The sequence below is a fragment of the Lepidochelys kempii genome, chromosome 1 (assembly GCF_965140265.1).
Source record: "Lepidochelys kempii isolate rLepKem1 chromosome 1, rLepKem1.hap2, whole genome shotgun sequence".
NCBI lineage: Eukaryota > Metazoa > Chordata > Testudines > Cheloniidae > Lepidochelys > Lepidochelys kempii.
Window position 1 is genome coordinate 303,141,390 of NC_133256.1, and position 25,681 is coordinate 303,167,070.

The following is a 25,681-nucleotide window of genomic DNA, read 5'->3' on the forward strand; positions in this document are numbered from 1 at the left end:
CTGAAAAATGGGAAATGAAATTGTAAAGAGAGGAGAGAAAATAAACAACTCCCCCTCTTTTTTTTCTGTTTTTTTTTTAAATCACCCCAGCAATGTTCGTTTAGCTATAGTATGTTCATTTGGGATTACTATAGAGGAGAACATCTGGTTCAGGGGCACATTAAAATTATTCCCTGATTTCAATCTGTATGTTTTAGTATAATCTGTTTGCAACTAGATGAAATGTTCATAAAAATCTGATAAACTGCTTTCATATTATAAATCTGTTGTTGTGATTTATTAAATGCAAAATGGCTGATTTGGTGCCTGAGTGAGATTTAATCTGGAAAAGACTGAGTCAGTGTCAGTAGTTTAGGGGAAGCAGCTAAAAAACCTATACTGGATAAAAGGAATCTGTCCACTCTTTATTACTCAAGATTGAAATTTAGGAGTATTTTTAGATTCTGCAGTGCTCATGTATGTGCATTCGTGGCCTCGAGCTGGTGCTTTGTATGGGCTCAAACCTCATTATGTCACTATAATGTGACTTCATCCATTTTAAAACTCCATAGGTATTGATTTTTTTTTTTTAAGGTAAAGTGACTAGTCCAGACTGGGGACTACTATTTCTATTTAAAAACACAAACTTTTTTTTACATTAAGAGCATAAAAAGCATATTTAAAAGCCCTAATTACTCTTTTCCTTACATATAAACTTAAAAATTCTTGGAATAGATATTGTCCAAAAATATTTCCTACTGCTTTGAGATATTGTATGTCAAGTTTCAGACCAGAGAGAATCTTTAATCAGAGATAAGGACACCCTAGTAATAGGCATTTATAACAGAAGTATTTGTATAATCTTAGCCAGAGCATTGTGAACTCATGTTAGTATGTCCTGGACACAGTTTAGACAACTGTTCTTTTGACTGTTTAAATTTGTAGCTGTTAGCATTTGAATTGATTCATTAGAAACATTTTTAAATTGTGACTTTGAATTGGGAGGATTTGATTTTTGCATGGGTTGTTGGTTGCCATACAAATCAGTTGGCATATTGCTTTTGAAAATGCTGCTCCTGTCAGTTGAACTGACTGCCCTGCTCTCCAAAGCCTGTGTCTTAGTCCTTCCCAAGAAACATTGGCCTTCATGGGTTCCAGCTCAGAATTTTGCTGGCTGTCTGGCCTCCCTTTACTTGTCATCTGGGATGACAGCCAGCCTAGGTGCACTGCCTTCCTCCTATTTCACTTCTGTACTGTCATGCTTGTATACTCTTCTTCATTCCGCTGCTCTCCTTTCTTTCCTGTTCTGTCTATTTGCCCAATTATCTTCCCATATCCTTTTTACTGTTACAACATTCTAACTCCTTTTCTCTCCATTCCTGTATCTTCCTTCCTTTTCTGCAGCTTCCTGTTCTCCCTCTCTCTTCCCATTTCTTTCCATCTGCACACGTTTTCTCTGCTTTCTTCTCTGTTCTTCCTGCTGTCTCCCTCTAACTCATGCTGAATTGTAAACTGTTCAGGGTAAGGACCATGTCTTATTCTTGACTTTGTAAGTGTCATATATTTATGGCATTATATGAATGTTTAAATTGCACTAATCTCCATAATTTTTAGTCTAGAGATTCTTCTCATTAATTTCTACTCTTCCACTTTTTCTCTCTGGTCACTGAATAAAGGCAATAAATAGTTATGTTCCCTGTCAGGTCTCAGTCTGTTCAGATACCAGTTGACAATTGTATTAACTATTTCTCTTTTTCATTTTAAGCACAACCTCAACGTTTGCCTCAGCCAAATATTTCAGCATTGGAAAAGAGCGAGGAAGAAACTGGCAAGATACAGAATGGTCATGCAGGTCTGAGTAATGGAAATGGAATTCACAACGGGGTCAAACATGTAGCTACAGATAATAGAAAATGTTCAGTTCCTGTTTCACAAAAAATGCACAGAAAAATTCAGTCCAGCTTGTCCGTCAACAGTGATAGCAGCAAGAAGAGTAAAATAAGCTCTGCATATTCTCAAAAACCAGGTTCTTCTCCTGAAGGTAAGATGAAATTCTTATTATAAAAACAAACAAACACAAAAACCCACACCAAACCAAACACAGACTAACCAAAACCCGTTTTCTCTCATAATTACACAATCAACTAAAAATAATTGAAGAGCATGGCTCATGCTCCAGAAGGAAATAGAAATCATTATGATAAAACACAAGTTACTTCCCCAAAGGAAAATATTAAGTATTGGAGGGAAATTGAAGCAATAGGTGATTTCCTGCTTTCAAACATTTCTCTACCATAGTTGGATAATATTTTCAGACTGAATAGTTGCAATTCTAAATTGGCAACATCCTCACAAATACACCACAAACAGTGTACAAGCATTGGTTTGGGAGATTGGTACAGTGTTAATTCCTGTAATGGCAGATTCTCCCAGGGCAAGATTTGTTGTTGAAAATTTGCTGTTAGCAGATTTCCTGAGTTCCTGTGTGGTCTGAAAATCAGAAGTTAAAAATGGACCAGTGATTTTGTTTTATTAATTATTATTATTATTATTATGCATCATACTATATTTAGTCTGTAAATAGTTTGCATGGAACAATTGCTTCTTACGCTCTCTTCCCTATGCCCAGCTTAAATGAATAAAAGTAAAATTTTTCCTTATGTTTAGCTGTGTTTTTTTCACTCCCCACAATTACACTAATGGTCCCAGAGTTCCTGAGCCCATTTTCAATCCATTGTCTTTCCATTAGTACTAATATACTCAGAAAGCTTTGCTTCTGCCTGTTACAGTAGGAGCTACGCTAGAAGCTCTCTTACTTTTATTGATGGTGAAGCAGGCTTTCATGCACTGTTGTGGGGAGGAAGGTGGAACTGGCTTAAGCAGTCTGGGAACACAGGTGAAAACACAGAATCATAGGGGACAGGGACTGGGAGGTAATTTTGTTCAGAGACATGGGGGAGACTCTCAATCTGGATGGGAGGAGAGGAGGCATAAGGAGGATTAAGGAGAAGGGGATCAGAAGATAAGTACATATCAGGCCTGAACCAAAGACTATTACAGCAGTGGAATGATTCCCATTGACTTCAGTGGCCTTTCCTTTTGAGTGGAAATGTGTAATTACTGTAGGGGTAGAGTCACTCATACTGGTACTGTGGGGCTCATTCTGGTTCCTGTGGATTTATTTTCATATGATATTTTCAACTACCTGCTATTATTCTCTGGTTACCCTCTCATTTTTTTTCAAATTTACTTCCAAATGCACCATCTTTTGCTTTGCTAGACCCCTCTATTGCTTTATTTCATTTTAAAGCCACATCACCTCCCTACCCAATATTTTCCTCATACTCACTTATTTTTCATATTGTCTTTTTATGTGGCTCATGTGGGCTGAACACATGGCTATTCATGTGGCTCATGTGGACTGAACATTGCTGAGTTTAGAAAATCCAGACTCTTAAAAGGATATTTTAGTATTCCTAAAAACTGGTGCTCCTGTTGGTGGGTCGGGGAAAGTGTACAGTGGGAATTTGTAAGACTGTAACTGCTACTTAAGAAGTCACTTTATTGGCAAAAAATTAATCATGACTGGTGTTCAGGGGAAACCTGACTGCTAAGAGAGGCAGGTATAGCTATAAATTCCAATTCAAGATTTAATATCAATCGTGAGACTAAAAGCCACAGTCATATTGGCATGATAACCAGCACCCTTATTGACAACCTCAGCAAAGATTGAATGAGGTTAGATACTAAATTATTCTCTTATCCCTGGCAGTGGTAACCCTGAGTCAAGGTTGAGGCACATTCACAGTGCACTGTGAGGAAGTTTGCTCTGCTTCTGCCTGTGCTCTGTAATTCCATAATTACTTCTATTTGAAAGTCAACACATTGATACAAGTGAAGAATCTGACTCACCACTTATAAACATAGAGGATGTCAATTTTTTGTTGTTCAATTTTACGTCTCTAGGTTGCTTTTCAGAGATGCTAAACTCCTGAGACTCCACTGACCTAATTAAGATGGTGAATGCACTTATCCCCTCTGAAAACCAGGTTCAGCATGTCTCAAATTAGGCACTCAAATTAGTGGATATTTATCATGCAAAAAATAAAAAGAACAATTGGATGCAAGTCAGTGTGCAGCAAGTCAGTGGCATAGTTAAGAACATAACTGGGAAATCCTTTCTCTCAATTCTGTCTTCAACAGCTAATTGTAAACATTCAAAATAAAATTGGCAGAAGTATTACTTTTTTTTTAATTGAACACTAAACAACAGCAATTCAGGCCCTGAAATCTCTTATGAACCATTGTCTTGTAACAAGAGTCCTATATGCAGGCACAACTTCTCAGTAACTTAATTCTCTTTTCAAAATCAATTACAAAGCAAAATAATCCCTTTTAGATATGTGTTTAAATTGAGTCTGATTTTCCCTTCACTCATTATGCTCCCATTTCTTTGGCCCAAATGAAAAATCAGGAGGTTCCCTGTGGATTTGCTACTTTGTAGTTCGACATAGACCCTCCATACGTTGTAAACACATGGAACATGGAAAGTTTCAATAGTGACACATACTATGCTGTGTATGCTTAGAAATGACACTTTATAGTCAGGACTGGATTGTGCAGTTTGCACAAAGGCCTGTGTAGGGGTGGCACTGAGCAACACTGCCGCTGGGGCAGCACCAGGAACATCCTGCCTCAGCTATGCACAGTCTGTCCTGGGGAAATCAGGAGTCAAGTAAGCCCTATCGGCCTTTTTTTTCCCCCCTAAACGCCCCAAGTCCACTGAACAGATCAAATTGAAGGGTCCTCCTGCTTACCCCTTGCTTCCTCTATTGTTTACTCCCCAGGGGAAGCAAGGGGCAAGCAGGAGGACCCTTCTGTATGATCCGTTCATACAGTGGGTGTTCTTTAAATAAAATAAAATAAAATAAAAAGGCAGATAGGGCTTATTTTACTTCTCTTATTTATAGGGATCTCCCGAGTTACTTCGGGCTTAAACAAATGATCTAAGCCCTACCTGACAGGGTTTAAAGTATAAAGTAATTGTTTATATGTGAAAACATGCATCTAAATGAGACCTAAAAATTGCTACGGAACTGTTAGCAGGTCCTTACTGTTTTCATTGTTTGAGTGATTCTGATTGATACAATTGTGGCTTCACTTTGTGTCATCATTTATAAATTGAGGTAATTTCTTACTTGTGTCCTGTAAATTAAAAATACAGTACACTCCCTGTATAGTCACAAATAGTACACTGTCACATATAATCTCTAGATACAGAATTATCCAACAGCTAAAATTAGACATGTTTAATTTGGTGCTTAATGCTATGGTTTTTGGAGGTGAGAAAATTTGTCTTGGCTCTGAATAGTATGATCTAAGACAGCTGCTGAAATTGTTGCTCAGGTTCAACTGTTTTCAGTTTGAGTGCAGCATAGCTTTATTGTGTCGTAATTAAACTGTATGGAGGTATCAGGTGATGAATACACATCTGTGGAAAATGTTATTTTTCTCTTCAGTAACTTGGTTTATTTTGCATTGTGGTCCTATGGCAGGCACTTCTGCATCTGTGTCAAAAAATAGGATAAACCTGCTGGCAACTTTTTCAGCACTTGAGTAGTTTATTCTGCTGGAAGTGGAGGTGCAGTTGTGGAGACTGTTGGTGATGTTTGTATAAGTCCTTATCATGCAGGAAATATTCGTCTTGCTCTCTCATCACTCCTTTTGTTGATTAAACCCCCAAGTGGACACACTGGTACTGGTCATTTGACCTAAATGAAATAATGCACAGGGACTAAATCACCACTCCAGAAAAGAACATTTATTTAGAACAGTTCTCCGCTTTATTTGCTCATGATCCCCTTCGTTGTGTGTGAAGGCAGAGCTGGGAGTGGTGGCCAGACGCCCAGCTCTGAAAGCAGCACTGCCACCAGCAGCAGTGGAGAAGCACGTCTGCACTACGGCTGGCAGTGGCATGGCCTTCAGAGCTGGGTGTCCAACCAACAGCCGCTGCTTTCCAGTGGTCCAGCTCTGAAGGCAGTTAGGAGAATGTTACCCTTTTGTAACTTCTTATAGAAGGCTAATTTGCTTATTATTAATCAAATGCATATGCAATCTTCTTTAACTATATTCAAAGTAACAAATATAGTTAGCTGGACAAATATATAGGTTCACACGCCTCAGTGCTGTAACTAACATTATACATTTATCCACCCAGCAATGATGTGCACAAATTTTGGGCATAGTTTCTAAAACCTTTTTCATATTGTGAACCTTATCTTCCCTAACAAAGAGATTGACAATCACATCACAATGATAGCAGTTGTTTACACAGAAAAGTAATGTTATCAGATTGTGTTTCAAGAGCTCACATTATGAGCTTCCTTTTGTTGCGCAAGGTTATATGCCTGTTTATTTCAGGTAGCTTTTTAATTTTCCCGAAGAAGAGAAATGACTTTTGTCAGCTTTTAAAATGCTTAAACTATCCTGTGTCTTCTCGTGTTTCACATTTTTATATTTTTTCCTAAAATAGGGAGAACTGTACTGTTTGTGGCCTGTTTGTGTATTTAAAATTTTAGTTCACTATTTTGCTTAGGAATATTGAATATTTTCAAGGTGATGTGCACAGCAGCTGGAGAGGGGGTTGATCACATAGATAACAGTTTTTTTAATCTGTTACCTCTTGTACACTGCTTTGTAAATGTAAACCATATCTCTATTTAATTTAATTATTATCATCATCATCATTATTTTACTTTTGTTCAGCTGGCTTCTCTTCAGCTTGTCTCTTGTTTGTCTCAGACTGCTGTGCTGCTTTGGTTGTGGCCTGTCTCTTCTGACAGTGCTCTGTGTTCATCCTTGGCTTTCTCCAGGTCTGCTCCTCCGATCTGCATGAGACCTGTAACACCTGCTGAGACTTCTGTTCATCTCTCTGTATGGGCCTTGAGCAAACCCCTGCTGAGGACCTCAACTGCCACTTTGATTGCGGTTTTGCCCTTTTTGATTCTTGCTGTGAGACAGCAGAGTGCTTGGGAGATCTGTTTTGAGTTGTCTGAACTGTGTGAATATAGTTAGCTAAAAAGCTGACCAAGGTCTGCATTCTGTAAGTGAGCTTATTTACCATTACAGACATGAAAACCTTTTATTGTATATGACCTGCCTGCCTGGTATGAAAGCTTATTGAGTCAGTTTGTGACAGGTTAGTGTCAAGTATTGTAAAAGAAGCAAAGATCAGCCTGCATGTGTGTTTTTGCTATACGTGTTGCAATTTAACTTTGGCTGATCTTGTGCAGTTTAGATGGTCATGTAATGGATCTCTTAAAATCTGTTTGTTAAACAGATCTACCCAGTTTAAATAAAAGAAGTGGGTGGAGATAGCAGAAGGGAAGCTAACCTTGTTTCAAAAAATGCTTGTTTCAGTCTTGCATATTAAACTGGGATACTGAGGAATTGTTAATGTGTGTAAGGAAGATAAAAAATGTTATGCTAATACTGCTAGTTATAATAATTATTGTGACCCTTAAAAACAAAGTGACATTAAAATATATAACTAAAAACGAGGAATGATTTGGCAAACTTTGGTTATGGAAAGTTAAGTTTAGGCAGCAAGGCTTTACCCTAACTTAGATCCTTGCTGTTTGTTGTAGTTAAAGTGGCTTTTTTTAAATTTTTTTTTGAGGAGTTATCATCCACTTGCAGCAATGTGCTGCATGTGTGCAACCTCTAAGATACTGAACATGTTCTTAAAAGAAATAGTGATAAAGAAAGGGACTGTTAGTTTTCAGAAAGTATATTTCAAACAGAGAAAGTTGTTTTTAAACCAAAGTTTGCTGTTAAATACAATTTTTGCGGGACCCTGGGAAAGTTTTGTTCATTTTTGGGTCTTTTGCTCCCTAAATTGTGAGCGGTGAATCTCTCATTTGGCAAAAATAAATAATAGTAAGAAGTTAAGACTGCTAGGTCCAAACCTAGGTTGGATCTTCCCAAATCTACCGAAAGTAACTTTGTGCATATGCACTGTTTGAGCTGCAGAACCTTGACTAGCTTGTGGTATTTATTGCCCATTTGTTCTGACACTGACAAGGAGTTTTTAGAACCCTGTCCAAGAAATCTTAAAATACAGAACTGAGAAAAAAAGTTAGTAGTGTGCTAATAGTTAACAGAAGCTCAGTGGAATGACCTGGGTAACTTCAGGTTGGTTAGCTTAATGTTGATCCCAGGCAAAATCATGGAAGGGTTGATTTGGGATGCAATTAGTAAAGAATTAAAGAATGGTATAATAATTAATGCCAATTGACATGGCTTTAGGGAAAATAGGTCTGGTTGAACTTGATATTGTGTTTTGATAAGATTACAAGTTTGGTTCATAAAAGGAACTATGTCATTCTTAGTCTTCCGTTAGACTTTGTACTACACAATTTTCTGATTACGAAAACAGCACTATTCAAAATCAATGTAGCACATACTAAATGGATTAACTAACTGATATGTCTCAAAAAGTAACTGAGCAATTGTTGTTCAATGGCAGTGTTTGTTGTGGCATCCCACTGAATGGCCCAATGTTCTTCAATATTATTTTCAACGATCTGGAGGAAAACACAAAATCATTGCTAGTTTGCAGGAGACAGTTACATTGATGAAGTAGTAAATAATGGTAAGGACAGGTACGCTTCCATAGAGCAATTTGGATCACTTGGTGAGCTGGGCTGATTTGAGTAATGTACGTTTTAATACAGCCAGAAGCAAGTTCATACATCTAGGAACAATGAATGTAGGTCACGCTTACAGGATAGGGGATGGTATCTTGGCAAATAGTGATTTTGGAAAGGGCTTAAGGGTTGTACTGCATAAACAAGAGAAATGAGCCCCCAGTCCAGTGCAGAGGCAAAGAGAGTAAATGCAATCCTAGGATGTATGATCAGGTATTGAGTAAGTGGAAGGAGGTGGTGTTACTTCTATATATTGCATTAATGAGACCATTACTGAAATACTTTGTCCAGTTCTGGTGTCCACACTTTAAAAAGGATGTTGAGAAATTAGAAATTGTTTTAGATTTGTGGGGAGGAGAGTGAAAGAGAAAAGGTCTATGTAACAGGGCTCTCTCTCTGCCCCTGTCTTCCTCTGTGCACCCAGACCACCTGGAGAGACTCTGCTAGTAAACAACATGTGATTTAATTGGTGCTACAGTGATCAGAGTGCTGCATAGTTGCTGTTGCCCAGCACTCTGACACAGTCTGTTATAAAGAGCAAGTTCTACACCTGATCAAAAATAGAGGAAACCTGATTACCAAAAGTGCTGCACCATTAACTTTAAGGCAAATATATCTTGGTTTATGGTGAAGGGGCACTGCTATGTGGGATGGCAAACTGGGAGATGAAGAACTAAAGAATGCTGTTGTGACTGTGTGGGCCCCAGTTTCTCCAGCCTACACTATGTTAGGAAATGTCCAATTTTTAAAAATGGATGAATGTTTTTTCTGCACAAAGAGAGATTTTTTTGAAGTTAGCATGTCACTGAGGTGAATAGTGGCTTTAGTTCAAACCTTTGGCTGTTGTGGTTTATCAGGAGACAGTTTTAGGCCCAGCAACCCTACTTTGTATTACAGTATAAAGAGGAAGACTGTATTGCAACAGAAAAGAATAGGTGTTTAAAAAGTTGCAAAAAGATACACTCCACCCCCAGGTTGCTGGCTTTATTCTTTTTCCATGATTTTTGCTCATCTTTGGGAATGTAAAATGAAACTCATGTTCCAGATAGTTGGCTTAATGTGTTCCACTTCTGACTCATCTGTAGCACCTGCTGTGTTTTTTTATGTAAGTGGAAATAAACTCCATTGGAAACAATCTTTCATACAAGCACTATCATCAAAAATATTTGTGCTTATCCAAGATCTTCTAGTTAAGTAATCTGTAGGACTTGGTTTTGGAGCCTGGGAAAAAGTGTTTCAGAATCTTATGAAAGGAGTAGAAACATAACTGTCTACAAAGGAGTATTGAAAAACCTGAAATTATCTTTTTGACTGAATCCTGTGTAATATACCAGTGGTGTGTGTCCTGTTGCCTTTAAGTGACTGACTTACAAAGAATATAAGGGACCCTCTACCACCCACTAAGAGAGAGATCAACTAGGCCAAGTGACAGACACACTTATAGTTTTGGAGATGGAAGAACTAGGATACATCTGCCAGTACCACAGCCGGGCATGTGTGTGGTTTCTGCAGCACATTGATCTGTTGCATATGCTCGTAAACCCAAGATTAAATCTCAAATATTACTTTGGATGTGAGACTTGTCTCTTCCTTCTGCCTCCCCTTATGTGTCTTTTTCTTCCCCTACTTTATTTCTTCTCTTTCCGATCCTTCTCTTTTCTCCAGCAGTGACAGAAGCTGCACTTCAATCTTTGCTGGGGGTTTTTCTCCCTCCTTTTGCAAGTGTTTGTCTTCTTTTGTCTTCTACGAAACAGATCAAACTTTAACAACAGCTTGCTACAAACTATCCCTACAAACTTCTCTTTTCCCCAAAAGGACAGTTATCTTTAATGCAATCTACGAGTCTATCAAAGAAGAGGATTTTCCCTTCTAAAAATGCTCCCCAGCTAAGGGGAAAGGGAGCAAAGGAAGGTGATAAAATGAAAACCGTATTCAATGCTTTACATTTCAAATGCTTTAAACTGCTTTTCCTTTTTTTTTTTTTTTTTTAACTTTCATAAAAGGTTGAAAGGATTTCTAATAGTGTGCTTGCCATGGTACTAACCAGGCTGAGGTCTCTGTATACCAAATCCTGAACCTTGTTTAAAGTTAAGGAGTACTTGTGGCACCTTAGAGACTAACAAATTTATTTGAAAATAAAATAAATTTGTTAGTCTCTAAGGGGTGCCACAAGTACTCCTTTTCTTTTTTGCAGCTACAGACTAACTACTCTGAAACTTGTTTAAAGTTGTTTAACATTGGACAGTGACTTGGTTATGTTAATACCTTTGGCTCATATATTCCATCTAAATTGATACAACTAGAACTCTGCTCTTACTAGTGTGTTCTATTCAACATAACCTCCGGGTCAGTTGTACTTTTGGCTATGGTACCTCTGGTACCAACCAAAGTATAGAGATTTTGGAGAAACTACTGAGAGTCACCAAAAACCTGAGGTTAGGTGGATGTGGTGATAACAACTTGCTCATCACAACATATTCTATAATCTTCTAGTCCAACACAGCTGTTCAGAGTCCAGATTTAAAATCAATAGCATGGGCGGGGAAAAGTTTCATTAATGTTTCAACTTTGCCCTTGAAACATGGCCCAAAATTCTTGTTCATCATACAGTTGAGTCACTGGTCACTGAAAGGATAAAGAAAGTAACACAGATGTTATGCCTTTTTTTTCTTTTCATTCTCTGAAGTCTGTGTAGGCTAGTAAACCTCATAGGAAACTAAGGTTTCAGAGTAACAGCCGTGTTAGTTTGTATTCGCAAAAAGGCAAGGAGTATTTGTGGCACCTTAGAGACTAACCAGTTTATTTGAGCATAAGCTTTTGTGAGCTACAGCTTCATGCATCCAATGAAGTGGGCTGTAGCTCACGAAAGCTTATGCTCAAATAAATTGGTTAGTCTCTAAGGTGCCACAAATACTCCTTTTCTTTTTATAGGAAACTAAGTATCTTCTGAGTGGAGAATGTGTGAGTTTGCTACGTCAGGGCAGCTTAGATCAGAATAAACAGTATGTGCATAAGTTTCTGCTTCACTCCTGTGAAGAAGAGATGAAAGAAAAAACATCCATAGTGACACCCATAATAGAACCATCAGCCAAAATTAACAGTGCATCATTTCTTTGTGTAATTGAGCATGCATGGATAGCTTTGGCCTTTGATAATTAGCCAAGAGTGAAGTAGCTTTATGTAGACCAACACAATCGGTCTGCTTCAGTAAATATCTACATAATGGAAAGCTTTGCAGGTTCCACGGAATGTCTTTCTCTACACTGAGAACTGAAAAGTAGACTCTGGTGAGTTTTTTGCTTCTTGCTTTAAAAGCCAGTATATCAATGTGTGCTATATCCTGAGTGTGTCTGTTTGCCTCTATCTCTGATTTACACATCGCTGGAAAAGGAGGCAGTGATGAAGGTTAGTGTATGTGTTTCTGTATTTTGGCCTTTATCTCTCTGTGTAACAGTTGTGAAATGTCCTGCAGTCTACTCAAAATCATTACCTGTTTTCTTTCGTTGTTAACCTCTGTCTATCTGCCTGTTTTGAGGGTAGAGAATAATAAAAATAACAGTTCCTCAAATGTGGACATTCCATAGACTCATGTGACTGTTGTCTTCTACCTCTAGTTACTTTACATCAAAAATGAGAGAGGAAATTGTACCTGAACAAATCTATGGTCCCCAGCTAATTCCATGACATGGTCTCCATGACAGCAAGCTAATTAATCACAGTCCCTGTGGCTTTGGTCAAATTCACTTAGCTAATATTTCCCAACTTCATTTCACATATCTGCAGAGTTTTGGATGAAGGTCACTTATATAGGTATAGGATTTTTTTCCATATAAAGAAGCCACTTTAACAGACATAAGCAAAGTGGTTGTTTTTTTTTTTAAAAACTGCTAAAGCTTATCAGCATTTGCGTCTCGCAGTTCTCCTTACCACACAACGCTAAGGAATTTCTGAGAGAGTTGTTTTGTTTTTCTCGCTCTTTCTCTGGCTTTACTGCATCTTGAGGGTTTATTCTAGGCCACCTCTATTTATTATTTATATAAATTCATTTGTTGGCTTAAGTACTGCACCTAACCTAAGATATTTATGTATGCAGATGACAATGTTCTTACCTACTGCTCCTGATAATCCTCTTGTCAACGCTTTCCTGTGTCAACTGGCTCAATGAAATCACCTCATTCATTTATTTTTTTAAAACATGAGAACTGCAACTTTGCTGTTTCCTACCAGAAATTCTAATTCGCCTTTAATGTCAAAAATACACATTTATAATTTTAATTTCTCAGCTATTAAATGTATGTAAAAACCCATAAGTCTTGCTTGATCACAATCACTCAGGGTATATCTATGCCGCAAATGAAGATGTGATTGGCAATATGGGCTTTGGCATGGGTTAGCTGCGCCAGTACAAGCCCGCCAGGAACTCTGCGTATGTACTGAGGTTACTGAGTTGTGAGAAATTAAAGATAGTATGGATGTACTTATAGTCACCCCTTTTTTTACAGTGTAGACGTATCTTTAGTACGTACACTGACTTAAATAAGATTTCTTCCAAATTTAGTACATCAGTTTGGACTCTGCCTACTATAAATAAGTTAGTAAGCTCATTTATTATACCACATCTGGACTTCACAGATATAGTTTGGTCACGTTTTTCCATAAAGCCTTTCAAAATGTGACATGGTCTACAAGTGAGCATCTAAAATTGTTACTGTATTCTTGAGTGCTATGTTATCATCACTGTTGCCTCTGGTTACATTTGTAGGTTAGCATGAAAATCACCTTGCGATAACTGTTTATAAATAGCTAAACAGTTTGGCATCAAGTGTTTTTGAAAGGACAGACTAACTTACAAGTGTACCAGTAGAAAAAACACTAGGACTATATTTTCTCCACTGAGTTATAAATATTAATCTAATTTATGTTTTAGTCTGTCTAATTTTCAAAACTGATTGCCCATTCTGATCAGATTTGTTTTACGTCCAAGTGAGCCGTTAATTTCTTACAATATTCCACAGCTTTAAAGATGTAACCCTGTAGTGTCCTTTTGCTTTAAAAAGTCTTGCAACTTTAAAAGTTTCATTTGTGTTCTAAGTATTCATGTCTCTTTCAGATTAAATATACTCCTCCCCAAATAGTATCTGTTGCTGAATGATGAACACAAAATCAAACTTGTGTGCATGATATATGGACCTATATCGGGGGGGTTAAGCTGAGCATTTCAGAACATACTGTATGTAATTGGGTTTTCTTTGGGTTGATTTTGATGACAATCTGATAAATGTATGCCTCAGTACTATAATTTTCTTCTCAGTGCTCAATGTTTTGCTGTTCTTCCAATCTTTGTGTGACAATTATTTGATGTGATTACATGTATTCATTATTTGGGTGCCATCTCTCCAACCGATGATGTGTGGGGTAGCAGTCAAGTGCACTTTCTCATTTACCATGTGTGACTTACTGGTGCCCATGACAGCAGGATATTTCAGTTCAGGTTTAGTTCTAATTTCCAGTTAGCTTTAAAAATTAATTAAATCTAATACTAATAAGAGAATTGTGCTGAGGAATAATTTAAAATGTGGGATCAGAACAGATTTTTTTCTTCATTGTTGAAAATGTAGATGTGTGTATATATAGCATGTTGATATGGCTGGTTTTGGGATTACTTTCTCTGATATCACAGAGAAAGCAAAATCCTCATGCTGTGGTGGCATCTCCTTGGCTATAACTACTTTTTTCCATAAACATCAGCAACAAGCAAGCACATAATTTATGCATAAATTATAAGCAGCTGGGACCAACTCTCAGTTCATAAAGTTTCAGTGTTCTGTTTTTGTCTTTGTTTCTCTTATGAATTATGTCTCATGAAGGTGGCTCTCAAAATAGTTGGGTTTGATTTGACTTGAAATGTGGCTGAGGTATGGTTCTTAATTCTATTCCTCCCCCCAGCACCAGTTCTCCTGTCCTTAGTCACACAACTATAAAATTACGTGTAGCAAAGGTCCCCAATACAGTATGAACAGTAAAAGTAAACAGTACATAAATTGTATTGGACCTTTACCACACAAACTGATCCTGCTAGAAGAAACTAACATGTTTATATGCCAGCTCTGTGGTTGGTACCATATATGGCACAGATATAAAATATGGTGAGTTTACAATCTAGAAGACAGATGCAAAGGTAGACCAAAAGGAAGCAGTCACTTTAGATAACTTGATATTTCTTTCATAATCAGGTAATTTATGGGTGTCATGGAAGAAGTAAGTTTGGACAAATTTGAATGAGGAGATGATAGAGATATGCAGGGGGTGATGTGAAAACAAGAGGAGAGAAAGGACATGAAGCCTGGCATCGAGGCTAGCATAATTGACTAATGGAGGGGGACATACAAGATGAGATCCAAGATTTAAGCTGACTGTGTTGTGACCTTGAAGAGGAGGACACAAAATTTGAACTTCATGTTGCAGGGGAGGGGAAGCTTGGCAGATTGTAAAGCAGTGCCAGTAATTATTATGCGACATATTTGCACATAAAATGTAATACTGATTTGTCCTTTTTTCCCCTCTTTTTTTTTTTTTATATGCGGCACGCTACAAAACTGGTACTTACGAAGATTGCTGTGTTCACTGTATCCTGGCTTGCTTGTTTTGTGAGTTTCTCACCCTCTGTAATATTGTTCTGGGACAAGCTTCCTGTGGCATCTGTACATCGGAGGCCTGCTGTTGTTGCTGTGGGGATGAAATGGGGGATGACTGTAACTCCCCTTGTGACATGGATTGTGGCATAATGGACGCTTGTTGCGAATCATCAGACTGCTTGGAAATCTGTATGGAATGCTGTGGGATTTGTTTCCCAACATGAAATATTTGTATCTTTTTTTTTTAAATTCTGTTAAAAACTGGAGAGCTTTTAAAATTACTTTTGAAGAAAAATAAGGTAAGAGTCTCACACAGCAACCTAGTATTTGCACTGTTAATTTGCTATGTTTAAAGAATCTTTAGAGAAAACAAAAAACCTGTACTTTAACAAATGTTTTATGGTTTAGTATGTGAAATTCTAGTTACTTTCCAACCCTCTTTGGCTTTGCAAATGGAATAGTTGGCTGTAATCAACTTAAAGGCCTGATACAATAGGCCTTGCTTGGCTAAAATAGCAATTTGAGTTAAGTTTTTGGCCAGAGAAAAGACTGCAAAGTAGCCTTAAATATTTTCCCCTCACCTACTTTAATGCTTAAATGCTTGAATAGCCTTCCATACCTAACACACTTTTGCAGGAGTTCTTGAAAGCAAAATGTCTTTACTTCAACCTTTTATGGTTTGAAGTAACTTTGGCCTATTATATTTCAAAGTGAATTTAAAATATGCAGTGGGAATCTACAATTGGTCTTGGTGCAGTGGTCACATTGAAATGTTTCTTCTGTTTTGAAAGATTCCATTGGTTTGAGAGAGATTCCCTGTGCTTACCATGGTGAATACTGATAATAGGTGAAATCCAGGTAAATTAAGTCAATGAGAGTTTTGTCATTGACTTAAAAAGGGCCAGGATTTCACCCACCGTCTTCCAAACCACAATAAACTTTTTATATGGGACCTGTATTTCCCTTCAGTGTCAATGTTACTTGAAGTGATCAGTTTTAGAACAAGGTTTTGAAAGCCTAGGCAAACATGAAACATACCATTTCTCAGTTAGATGCTCAATCACTCTGATTATTTTAAGGAATATCATGAAAAAAAAATTGAGATTCTAAACCTACCAGTTTTTGTGGCTTTACAACCACATTTCCTAATTTAATTTTCTCTCCCCCCCCTCCCCCGCCCCCATCCTCCTTCCTCTGCTGTAGGAAAGACCCACACAAACAGGGGGAATGGGCAGTCAGAGGAAATAGTGAAACCAGCTAGAGAGGAAGTACTATCAAGTGTAGAAAGTAAACTTATGAAATATCTTATTCTCAAATATTGGTTCTTTTAAGTGTTACTTATAAACAGTATGTAAAGAATTTTCAAATAGTTACTTTTAAGCTGATTGTGTCGCTTTAAAACTGAAGGAACTGTAGTAATGTCTTTTAAAAACACATAGGATTCAATGGGCCAAATTTTTCTCTTAATTACACCATGTATATCTAGATTTTCTCAGTAAGTCTAAATTTTCCCAGTGTAATTGAGAACAGACTCTGGCCCAACTTAGCTAGTGATTACACAATTTCCAGATGTTGAGAAATAATGGTGCCCATTTACCTTAGCATCTGCTAGTTTCTCCCCTCAATACCTCTGCCTCATTTGTTCTGTTATATAAACTACCTGTACGTCTTGATCTCACATGTTTAACTTTGCTATCTAGACTCCATATTTCCTGTTTGTAGCTTGTTGGTCCTAGTAGATTTAGGTCTCACTACAACAGTCCTTGATGAGTAATATCACATTTCCTTAAAGTGAATTGACCCTAAAACAGTTCTTTCCAATGTAAAGAATTCAATGTATGCAAATGTGACAAACTGAAAGAGCATGGGAATGTGAAATTCACGGTGAACACATTGTTCTTACCTAGGGCCTGGTCGTGTAAACACTGACTAGTAGTGCTTACTACTGTGAGTTCTCACTGAAAATTATAACCTTAAAATAGCTGTATCCTTCACAATTCTGTGGAACTAGGGAGGTGTTTCCTTCTGCCTTGACCTCTCCAGGATTGTGGTATATTCCAGTTCAATGCAGATTTATTCAGCAGGTATCTTTATCTATTTTTTTTTGGCAGTTATTACAGTAGCTTTTCCCATCTCTTTTTGCTACATAGATAGATCCAGATTCTGATCTCACATTAAGGTAAACCAGGTGTTTCTCCACTGTCACCGTTTTCTAATGGTGTACCTTCATTAAGGAAGTGCTCAGATATTATGGTAATGGACACTATAATAAAAATCTACATTGTTAAACTGATAAAATAACTGAGCTCAGAATCAGGCCGATGGGGCTTATTTATGACTCCTTTTAGTCTGAACCTCACTGGGACGGGGGAAGAGGCATGCTGACTGAGTGGCAGTGCCTGGAGGCATTTTGCCTTTGTAAGATATAATGCCTCTGGGGAAACTGGGGGCATCACCGTGAGCAGTAGGACTTGCTGCACCTTGGGAAAGTGTAGACAGTGCTTCCCCCCAGCACAACGCTGATGGATATCACCACGGTGGTGTTGGGGAAATGTTCTCTGGAACCAGGTAGCACTAAAAACTGTGCTAACTGTCCCATCCCCTGTGTTGCTTAGCACAGCCAAATAAGCTACGGCTATCCCTTGTTTTGAATGCGTTTGTGAGTCAGGGGAGAAGGGCTTCCTATGTCTTCTCTTTGTGCCAGAGCAGTCACATTTTGGTTTATAGATTTCTGGAAAACTGAACATCTGCATTATTAAGCTTTTAGTAAATATTGAATTTTAAGAATTGTTTAGTATTGTTCTTGAAAATAAATTACTATACCACAGGCTGCTATAGATGGGCAAACAATTATGGTCTATGCAAACTACCTTTTCATGGTTTAAGGTTTGTTTGTTCACTTAGATTGTTATACACACAAATGGTTCTGCTTGTAGGATGCTTTACAAATGGAAATGTTTTGGGTTCAAAGTAGAAAAAGGTGGGAAATGCACATATTTCATTTTTTTTCTAAAGAGTATAGTCCCAATATTGTTAAACCAAAACCAAGAAGAGCTCTGTTTATAATTTATATATAATCAGAATCTGGATATTTATATATACCTAATTTTAATATTTCTCTTGTGTCCACTTGATTTGTGAAATATTAGGAAGTGAAAATACTAGCAGTTAATAGGACATTTAAAGCCTTCCAATGACTTGGAACTATCATCAGATTATTGCACATTTAATTCTGAAATTTTTAACCGTGTGATTTGTTTAACATTTAAATCTATTCTGCTATTCTTTGTCATAGAAATATTAGCATTTTTGTAATATTTATCTCTGCAGCAGAGAACATTAGTGAGTAGTTTAAAGAACTTTTTTAATATTTATATTCTTAAAATTCTCTTTTGTTATGTCCATTCTGTAGGCAATCTTATGAGCACCTTGTGTAACAAAAACAAGCAGAACTAAAAGTAGACAATGTGAAATGTAGTTTAAATAAAAAATCAGTACTCATCAAGTTTGTAAAATTTCTGGTGGACATTTCACAGTGTTTCAGTTTTACAGTTTTGCAAACTGGCCCTGTTTTTTACAAATTGGTAAGTTACTATTTGTATTTTATATTAACTGGATCTGTGTAATTGTAAAACACTATTTTGAAATAAAAGAACTTTATTTTAAAACTTTGGAATACTTTGTTACTGTCTTGTTACTGTTTTGCATTTTAACATCATGTAGAAGTCTCTGCATACAGACATTGCTTTACGCAAGACTTCCTGCTACAGCTTGTAATCTTTGGCTGACTCACAGTGTGAGTGAACCAATATCACTATGTATAATTTCGCAACGCATAGCAAAGAAATAATATCCGAAGAAATAACTTGGGACTTTGTAATATGGAATACATTTAAAATACATTTTATGTAAGTTAAACACTAGTGGGATAAATTTATCCCTGGTGTAACTCCATTGACTACAGTGGAATCACACTCAGGGTGAATTATTGTATTTTTAATATATTCACTGACATGTCCCTTTCAAATGACTAAAAAGCTACACTAAACATGGAGTAGTCGGTTCACAGTATTATTTAATTGGCAGTAAGATTAATGGACTCACGAGACTGCAAAAACTTAAGGTTCATCCACACAAGAAAATAGCATTGCTTTAATTTAAGGTGTGATTTTTTTTTAAACCAATTTAACTAAACCAGTGCAAAAGGCTGTTTGGCACTTACTGTGGTTTAAACTAAGGTTATTTCAGTTTGGCTCAAATTGAGTGGGAACAGGGTTAAGCTAAACCTAAATAAGCCTCTCAAACTGAAAGAAGAGTGTCCACATGGCCTTTTACAATGGTTTACTAAATCTTTTTTTTTAAAGTGATAACAACCCTCCTGTATACATGAGACCTTAGAAAATCAAAAATAATTCTAAAGACTCTCCACCAAATGTTACTAATATTTTAGTTGCACTGAATGAAATTCTGTGCTTAAAAGGCTACACAATGAAATGTTGCTTTTGGGATAATAGCTAAATTTCTACTAGAAAATAATAGTGCATATAAAAATACTAATAAAAACCTCTACAAATAGCCGTGGTTTGAGGTTTACTCCAGTTATTCAGATATAATAGTAGATGGCTATATACAATAACATTTTTGGAGAACAATGTCTTCAGTCAAGAGGAGACCTGATCCACATTTAGGAACTTTAGTGTGCATAGTAATTGTATTTTAACACTAGTAGTTTATAGTAAAAACTGTTAGTTAAACTCAAAGGGAATCGCCATCTTTTAAGAAAAGAATTCATTTCTAAAGGGAAAAGCTTTTTCATTGTAGGTCTAACTATTTTATTATGTGATACCCAAATAATATTCACAACAACAGAGAGAGAGAGACTGTGTGTGTGTGTGTTTGGAGACGAACACTGTGGTTACACTGAGGCAAATCCATTAAAAGCCCTTAACAGATACGTTACAGCTTTCTGCAAAACTTCTGTTAATCTGAAATTTCTTGCTCCTCTCAGTCCTAAAGATGGCAAAGAGCTCTCTGCCTGTGCTTAGAACTTTTTTAGACATTTGGAAAACCCTGTCAAAATTGTCGCCATGTGCTCTCGTTGGGAGTGAGAGAAGGCAAATCAGAGAATTCTATCTCTGAACCAACAGTGGTGCAGGTATTTGGAATACTATTCAGAGCACCAGAGTTCAGCTTGGCTCAAGTAAATAGTGACCTGAGGGGTCCTACAAAAAAAAATGAGGATTCACTAAGTGGAGACTAATCTTTCTCCCCTCCTCACCAAGCCTTCTGGTACTTGTATGCTGCTAATACTTTCCAATTCCAAAGGTAACAGGATGATTTTGACCCAATCGGGACATGAGGAAATTGAAATGTTTCCTTAAAATAGCAATAAAAGTTATCCTGCACCTACTTGGACTTGTTCAGAGCACTCAGCTTTTTAGAAGATGATGTTGACTACCTGTACAGAGATCTACCTATTCATCAAGGAGCTTTGTCATGAGCATTCACCAAATCTTTGACAGTGATTTTGGCACTGACTAGATGAGAGAATGGTCTTTCCTCCCTTATCAGCCTTTGCCATGGTGAACTATTTCCACCACAGTTTGAGAGGAGTGCCATCTCCACTCTGCAAGATAGGGACAGATGTAGGATTTGATTACAGGATCAGAGCCTGTATATGAGTTGACTTTTTAGTATGAGGATTACCTTTGTTTTTAAATTATCTGCAAGCAGTCTAATTTTGCCCTCTTGTGCCTATGCATTACAGTACAGTCTAAAATTAACGCTTTACTGAAGTACAAAATAGTACACAATATTTTTCTATAACCTTTAATACTCATGTAGTATCTTATTTATTTTTATTCTGGAATGTATTCACTGATTTCATTACCGTAATAGTCCAGGATAATTTGGCATCTTTTTTATATGACCCTCTAAAGTGTGTAGTCAGCAGCCAAACACTATCACAATTTTTTTTTAAACAGCGATGCAGCCTTCCTCAACTACTTCATCCCTGAGTTGCACCTTTATGTGCACTAAACAGACAGCATACCTAAGTTATATACCTAATGTAGGTACACTGCAGAAGATAAGATAGTTACTACTAAGTAAACTTAGGTCATCATCCTGCATACGCTTCTGGGGACAGCTGGTGTAAATTATTATAGCACTGGAACTATGACAGTTTATACAGTTGAGGCTCTGCCCCTTGATATCTATGGTGTTGCACACATGCTTAAATGTTTGAAGAGTCTAGACCTAAGATGGCCTATATATGCTAGCAAATATCACTGTTCTTTGAGTGCTTGCTCATGTCAATTCCATTCTAGGTGTGTGCGCGCCCACGTTCACAGTCGTCAGAGATTTTTGCCTTAGCAATATCCATAGAGTCAGCTGTTGAAGGCCGCGCCCATGCGCTGGTATATTATGTGCCGCCAGCATCTCTCACTTTCTTCTTACCACCCATGATGGTTGATCGGAGCACCTCATCTTGCATTGCAAACGCGTTAGACAATGGGCTGTAAAGAACCGCTGTCTTCTTTGTACATAGTTTATAGGTAATTAGTTAGCCATTAAGTTAGTTTGGTAGTTAGAGTCCTGGCTGGGACTTCGCCCTGGAGCAGGGCATTCCCTGTTCCCCCGCTTCAAATCATGCTCGTCATGCAACAGGCCGATGCCTATTAGTGACCCCCACGACAGCTGTTTGAAGTGCTTGGGGGAGTCCCATAGAAAGGACAAGTGCAGAATCTGTAAAAACTTTTGCCCTAGAACCCAAAAGAAGCAGGATATCCACTTGAGGGCCCTCCTCATGGAGGCTGCACTTCGTCCTGTGTTGGAGCCCTCCCGCTCGGACCCCACGCCAAGCACCTCGGCATCAGTGCGGCACGCTCTGCAGCATGCTCTGCTGGCATTGGGCTCTGCACAGCACTGTTCCTCCTCACCGGTGCCTAAGCAGCAGCAAAAGAAGAGCCCTCAGCTCCAGAGGGGAAAGGGACTTCAGGCAAAGGACCTATGTTAGGCTATGTGCCTGCCCCAGGGCTTCATGGGGGTACCGCTGCAGTCGGACCCCCCAGCCTGGCCAGGGATCGGACTCCAACTCCTGGGAGTGGCAGGGGACCCTGGCTTCTCCTAGGGCACTCATTGCCTGAAGTGGACCCAGCGGCTAAGGAACAAGCAATGCGACTGGCACCGCACCATCCCCACCTGCCTGGAGGAGTCCTCCAGGGCCAGCGGCAGCCTCCTCTTCCCTCCCCTCCCCAGATCCCAAGCCGCATGGAGAAAAGCATGTGTTTTCTCTTCTCCAGAAGAAACTTTTTCTATGCCCCAGGCAGGTTCCGGGGTGGCTGAGCAGGCTATAGCACATACCGCCTCCTCAGCCACCCCAGAACAGGCATGGGGCATAATAAATCAAAAACTTCCCTCCAAACCCTGCAATTGGGGATCTGGTGGCTTCCCTGGCCTACTATACCCACCACCCATGCAGTACCTATGGTACTGGCAAGTCCCGCCAAAGATTGCTGTGGCACAGGTCACGTTCACCTAGACAGTCTCCCAGATGTCAGTCCCCCACCGGGGCAGGATCGCTCGCCATCATGGCACCAATCTACACCTCCCTGGTACCACTCATCGGGCAGGCACCAATCCTCGCCCCCATCTCACTGATCGCTGACTAGGGTCAATCGGTAAACTGAGGCCTCGATAGCCCTGTGTTGGTCACTGGAAGGGCAGTGGTCGGAGTCGGACTGGGAGTTCAGCCTCTCGGCAAGGAGGGGTGATTCGCTGCCGACCCGCGAGACCAGTGTAGCATCTGCAGCATGGCAGCAGGCACCGTGTCCTGCTCAATGGCCATGCTGGAACCCGTGGGGCCTGCCCGTAATGCCAGTCCCATATTCCCACCATTCCTCCCTGGCTGCCTTGGAAAAACCGTCTCCAGCACCGCTGCACCAGAGTCAGAACACGGCACTGAATCCAATGCGGGGACAGTGCTGCAGGCTCCAACACCCAAGGAGCCAGAGAGGGAAGGGGAACCCGCCCCACGCCCGGTGGTGCAATCATCGTTGTCTTCAGACGAAGTGCTGGCGGGTCCCTCCCAAATGGGCAGTCCCCCCAACGACTTCCAGGAGCACCAGGCCCTCCTTAAAAGGGTGGCTTCCAATTTGAACGTAAAAATTGAGGAGTTCATGGAGGAATCCAATGACCTCTGTCATGTTATATCCTTCTCCAGGGCCCGTCCACGCAGAGGTCCTTAAGATTGCCAAATCGCTGTGGCAGATGCCCTCTCCATTCTGCCTATTTCTAAGAAGGTGGAAAAGAAGTATTACATTCCTGCAAAAGGGTTCAAATATTTGTACACGCACCCTCCAGTGTGTCTGTTGTTAATGAAAGGGACAGGCAGGGCCAAGTCAGCGGCATGCCAAAAAACAAAGATACCAAGAGACTGGATTTGTTTTTCAGAAAAGTTTATTTGATGGCAAGTCTGCAATTTTGAGTGTCTAACCACCAGACCCTGTTAGGCAGGTACAATTTTAATCTGTGGGACTTACTTAACAAATTCAAAGGGGCCCTCCCACAGGACTGAGCCCAGAAGTTTGCCTCTTTGGTGGACGAAGGCACAGTGGTGGCGAGAGGGGCCCTCGAGATAGCCTGGGACGCTACAGACTCAGCGGCTAGGGTGGTCGCCTTCTTGGTGGCCATGAGGCACAGCTCCTGGCTGCAGTCCTCTGGGTTATCCCAGGAGATGAGGCACTCCCATCTCAGGGGATGGGGCTCTTCTCCATGCTCATGGACTTAAGGCTCCACAGCCTTAAAGACTCACATGCCACCCTCCACTCCTTGGGCCTTCATAGCCCTCAGCAGGACAGGAAGCGGTTCCATCCTCCACCTCTTTCACCCCCCAAGTCTAAGTCCTGGGGGAGTCCTTGGCTGAGCACCTACAGGAGAAAGGATAGAGACAAGGGTCCTCAGCGACGACACCCATCGTTCTCCGGTTCGTCTGCTCAGCCTGGCTTTTCCAGGAGAAAAGGAAGCCAGAAGCAGGCATTTTGAGGTTGTGCTCGAGGACGGCGCCCCAGTCACTTGCCAGGATCCACCCTCCCACTCTTTCCTCGACTGACTGTGCCCCTTCGGTTGGGTTGGTATCGGCTGACCTCAGACTCTTGGGTGCTTGAAGTAATATTTTCAGGTTACACCCTGCCGTTCATGACCAACCCTCGCTCCCACCCACCTTCCCATTCCCTTTCCAGGGACCCTTCTCATGAGCAACTTCACGTTCAAGAGGTCGAGAACCTCCTGCAACTGGGAACAGTGGAGGAGGTCCCTTGAGACATGAAAGGAAAAGGGTTCTACTCCCGCTACTTCCTAATCCTGAAAGCAAAAGGGGGCCTCAGACCCATTTTGGACCTGTGTCGCCTCAACAAGTCTCTCAAGAAGTTGAAGTTTCACATGGTCTCCCTGGCCTCCATGAGCTTCTCCCTGGATCCGGGAAACTAGTACATTGCCCTCAATTTGAATACTTTCATACTTCCATATTTCCATTTTCCCAAGGCCTAGGGACTTCCTCCATTTTGTGCTGGGCCAGCGCACTTCCAGTTCATGGCACTGCCATTTGGTCTCTCATCAGCCCCAAGAGTTTACTCCCTGTCTTGACTTGGGGCGATTAATAAATGAGAAAAAGTCAACCTTCAGTCCAGTGCAACACATAGAGTTCATTGGAGTGGTCCTCGACTCTACTTGGAGCAAAGCCTTCCTCCCGGGGGCTCAGTTCCAAGCCATGATGGATCTCATCTCATCCATGCAACCCCACCCTCTCACCACTGTTCACAGATGCCTGCAATTGTTGGGCCACATGGCAACCTGCACTTACGTGGTCTGACATACACAGCTCTGCCTCAGGCCCCTGCAGACATGACTTGCGTTGGTCTATGGACCGTGTGGTCTGGGTCCCAGACCTGTACTGTTGTCACTCACCTGGTGGCAGAATCCTGAACTGGTGTTGGAGGGAGTTCCCTTCGTGGCTCCATCCCCGTAGGTGACCCTTGTTTCCAGTGCCTCAGACCTGGAGTGGGGAGCCCACCTGGGCGATCTCAGCATGCAAGGCCATTGGTCATATCATGATTGCTCCCTACACATCAATGTCAGGGAGCTCAGAGCAGTTCACCTGGTCTGCCAAGCCTTCCTACCTCACATAGAAAGCAGGGTGATCCAGGTCCTGATGGACAATACAGCAGCTATATTCTATATCAACAAGCAAGGCAGAACCAGATCGTCTGCCCTTTGCCAAGAAGCCCTCAGGCTCTGGGACTTCTGTGTGCAACATGACATTCGTCTCCTAGCTGGACACTGGGGCCATGAACACATCGG

General features: G+C 39.9%; 1 protein-coding gene across 4 annotated transcripts in view; it reads left to right on the forward strand.

The window, feature by feature from the left end:
• Positions 1 to 25,681, forward strand: part of MDFIC (MyoD family inhibitor domain containing) — a 75,588-nt gene that overhangs the window by 44,286 nt on the left and 5,621 nt on the right. For 2 of the 4 annotated variants that reach the window (XM_073328136.1, XM_073328137.1), the window contains exons 4-5: positions 1,745 to 2,020; positions 15,299 to 19,382. In XM_073328136.1, coding sequence (XP_073184237.1) covers positions 1,745 to 2,020; positions 15,299 to 15,546 — 524 coding nt within the window. In that variant the 3' untranslated portion in view covers positions 15,547 to 19,382. Of the gene's footprint in view, positions 1 to 1,744; positions 2,021 to 11,925; positions 11,970 to 15,298; positions 19,383 to 25,681 lie in introns of those variants that run through there. The other 2 variants (XM_073328138.1, XM_073328139.1) reach the window with 2 other exon arrangements.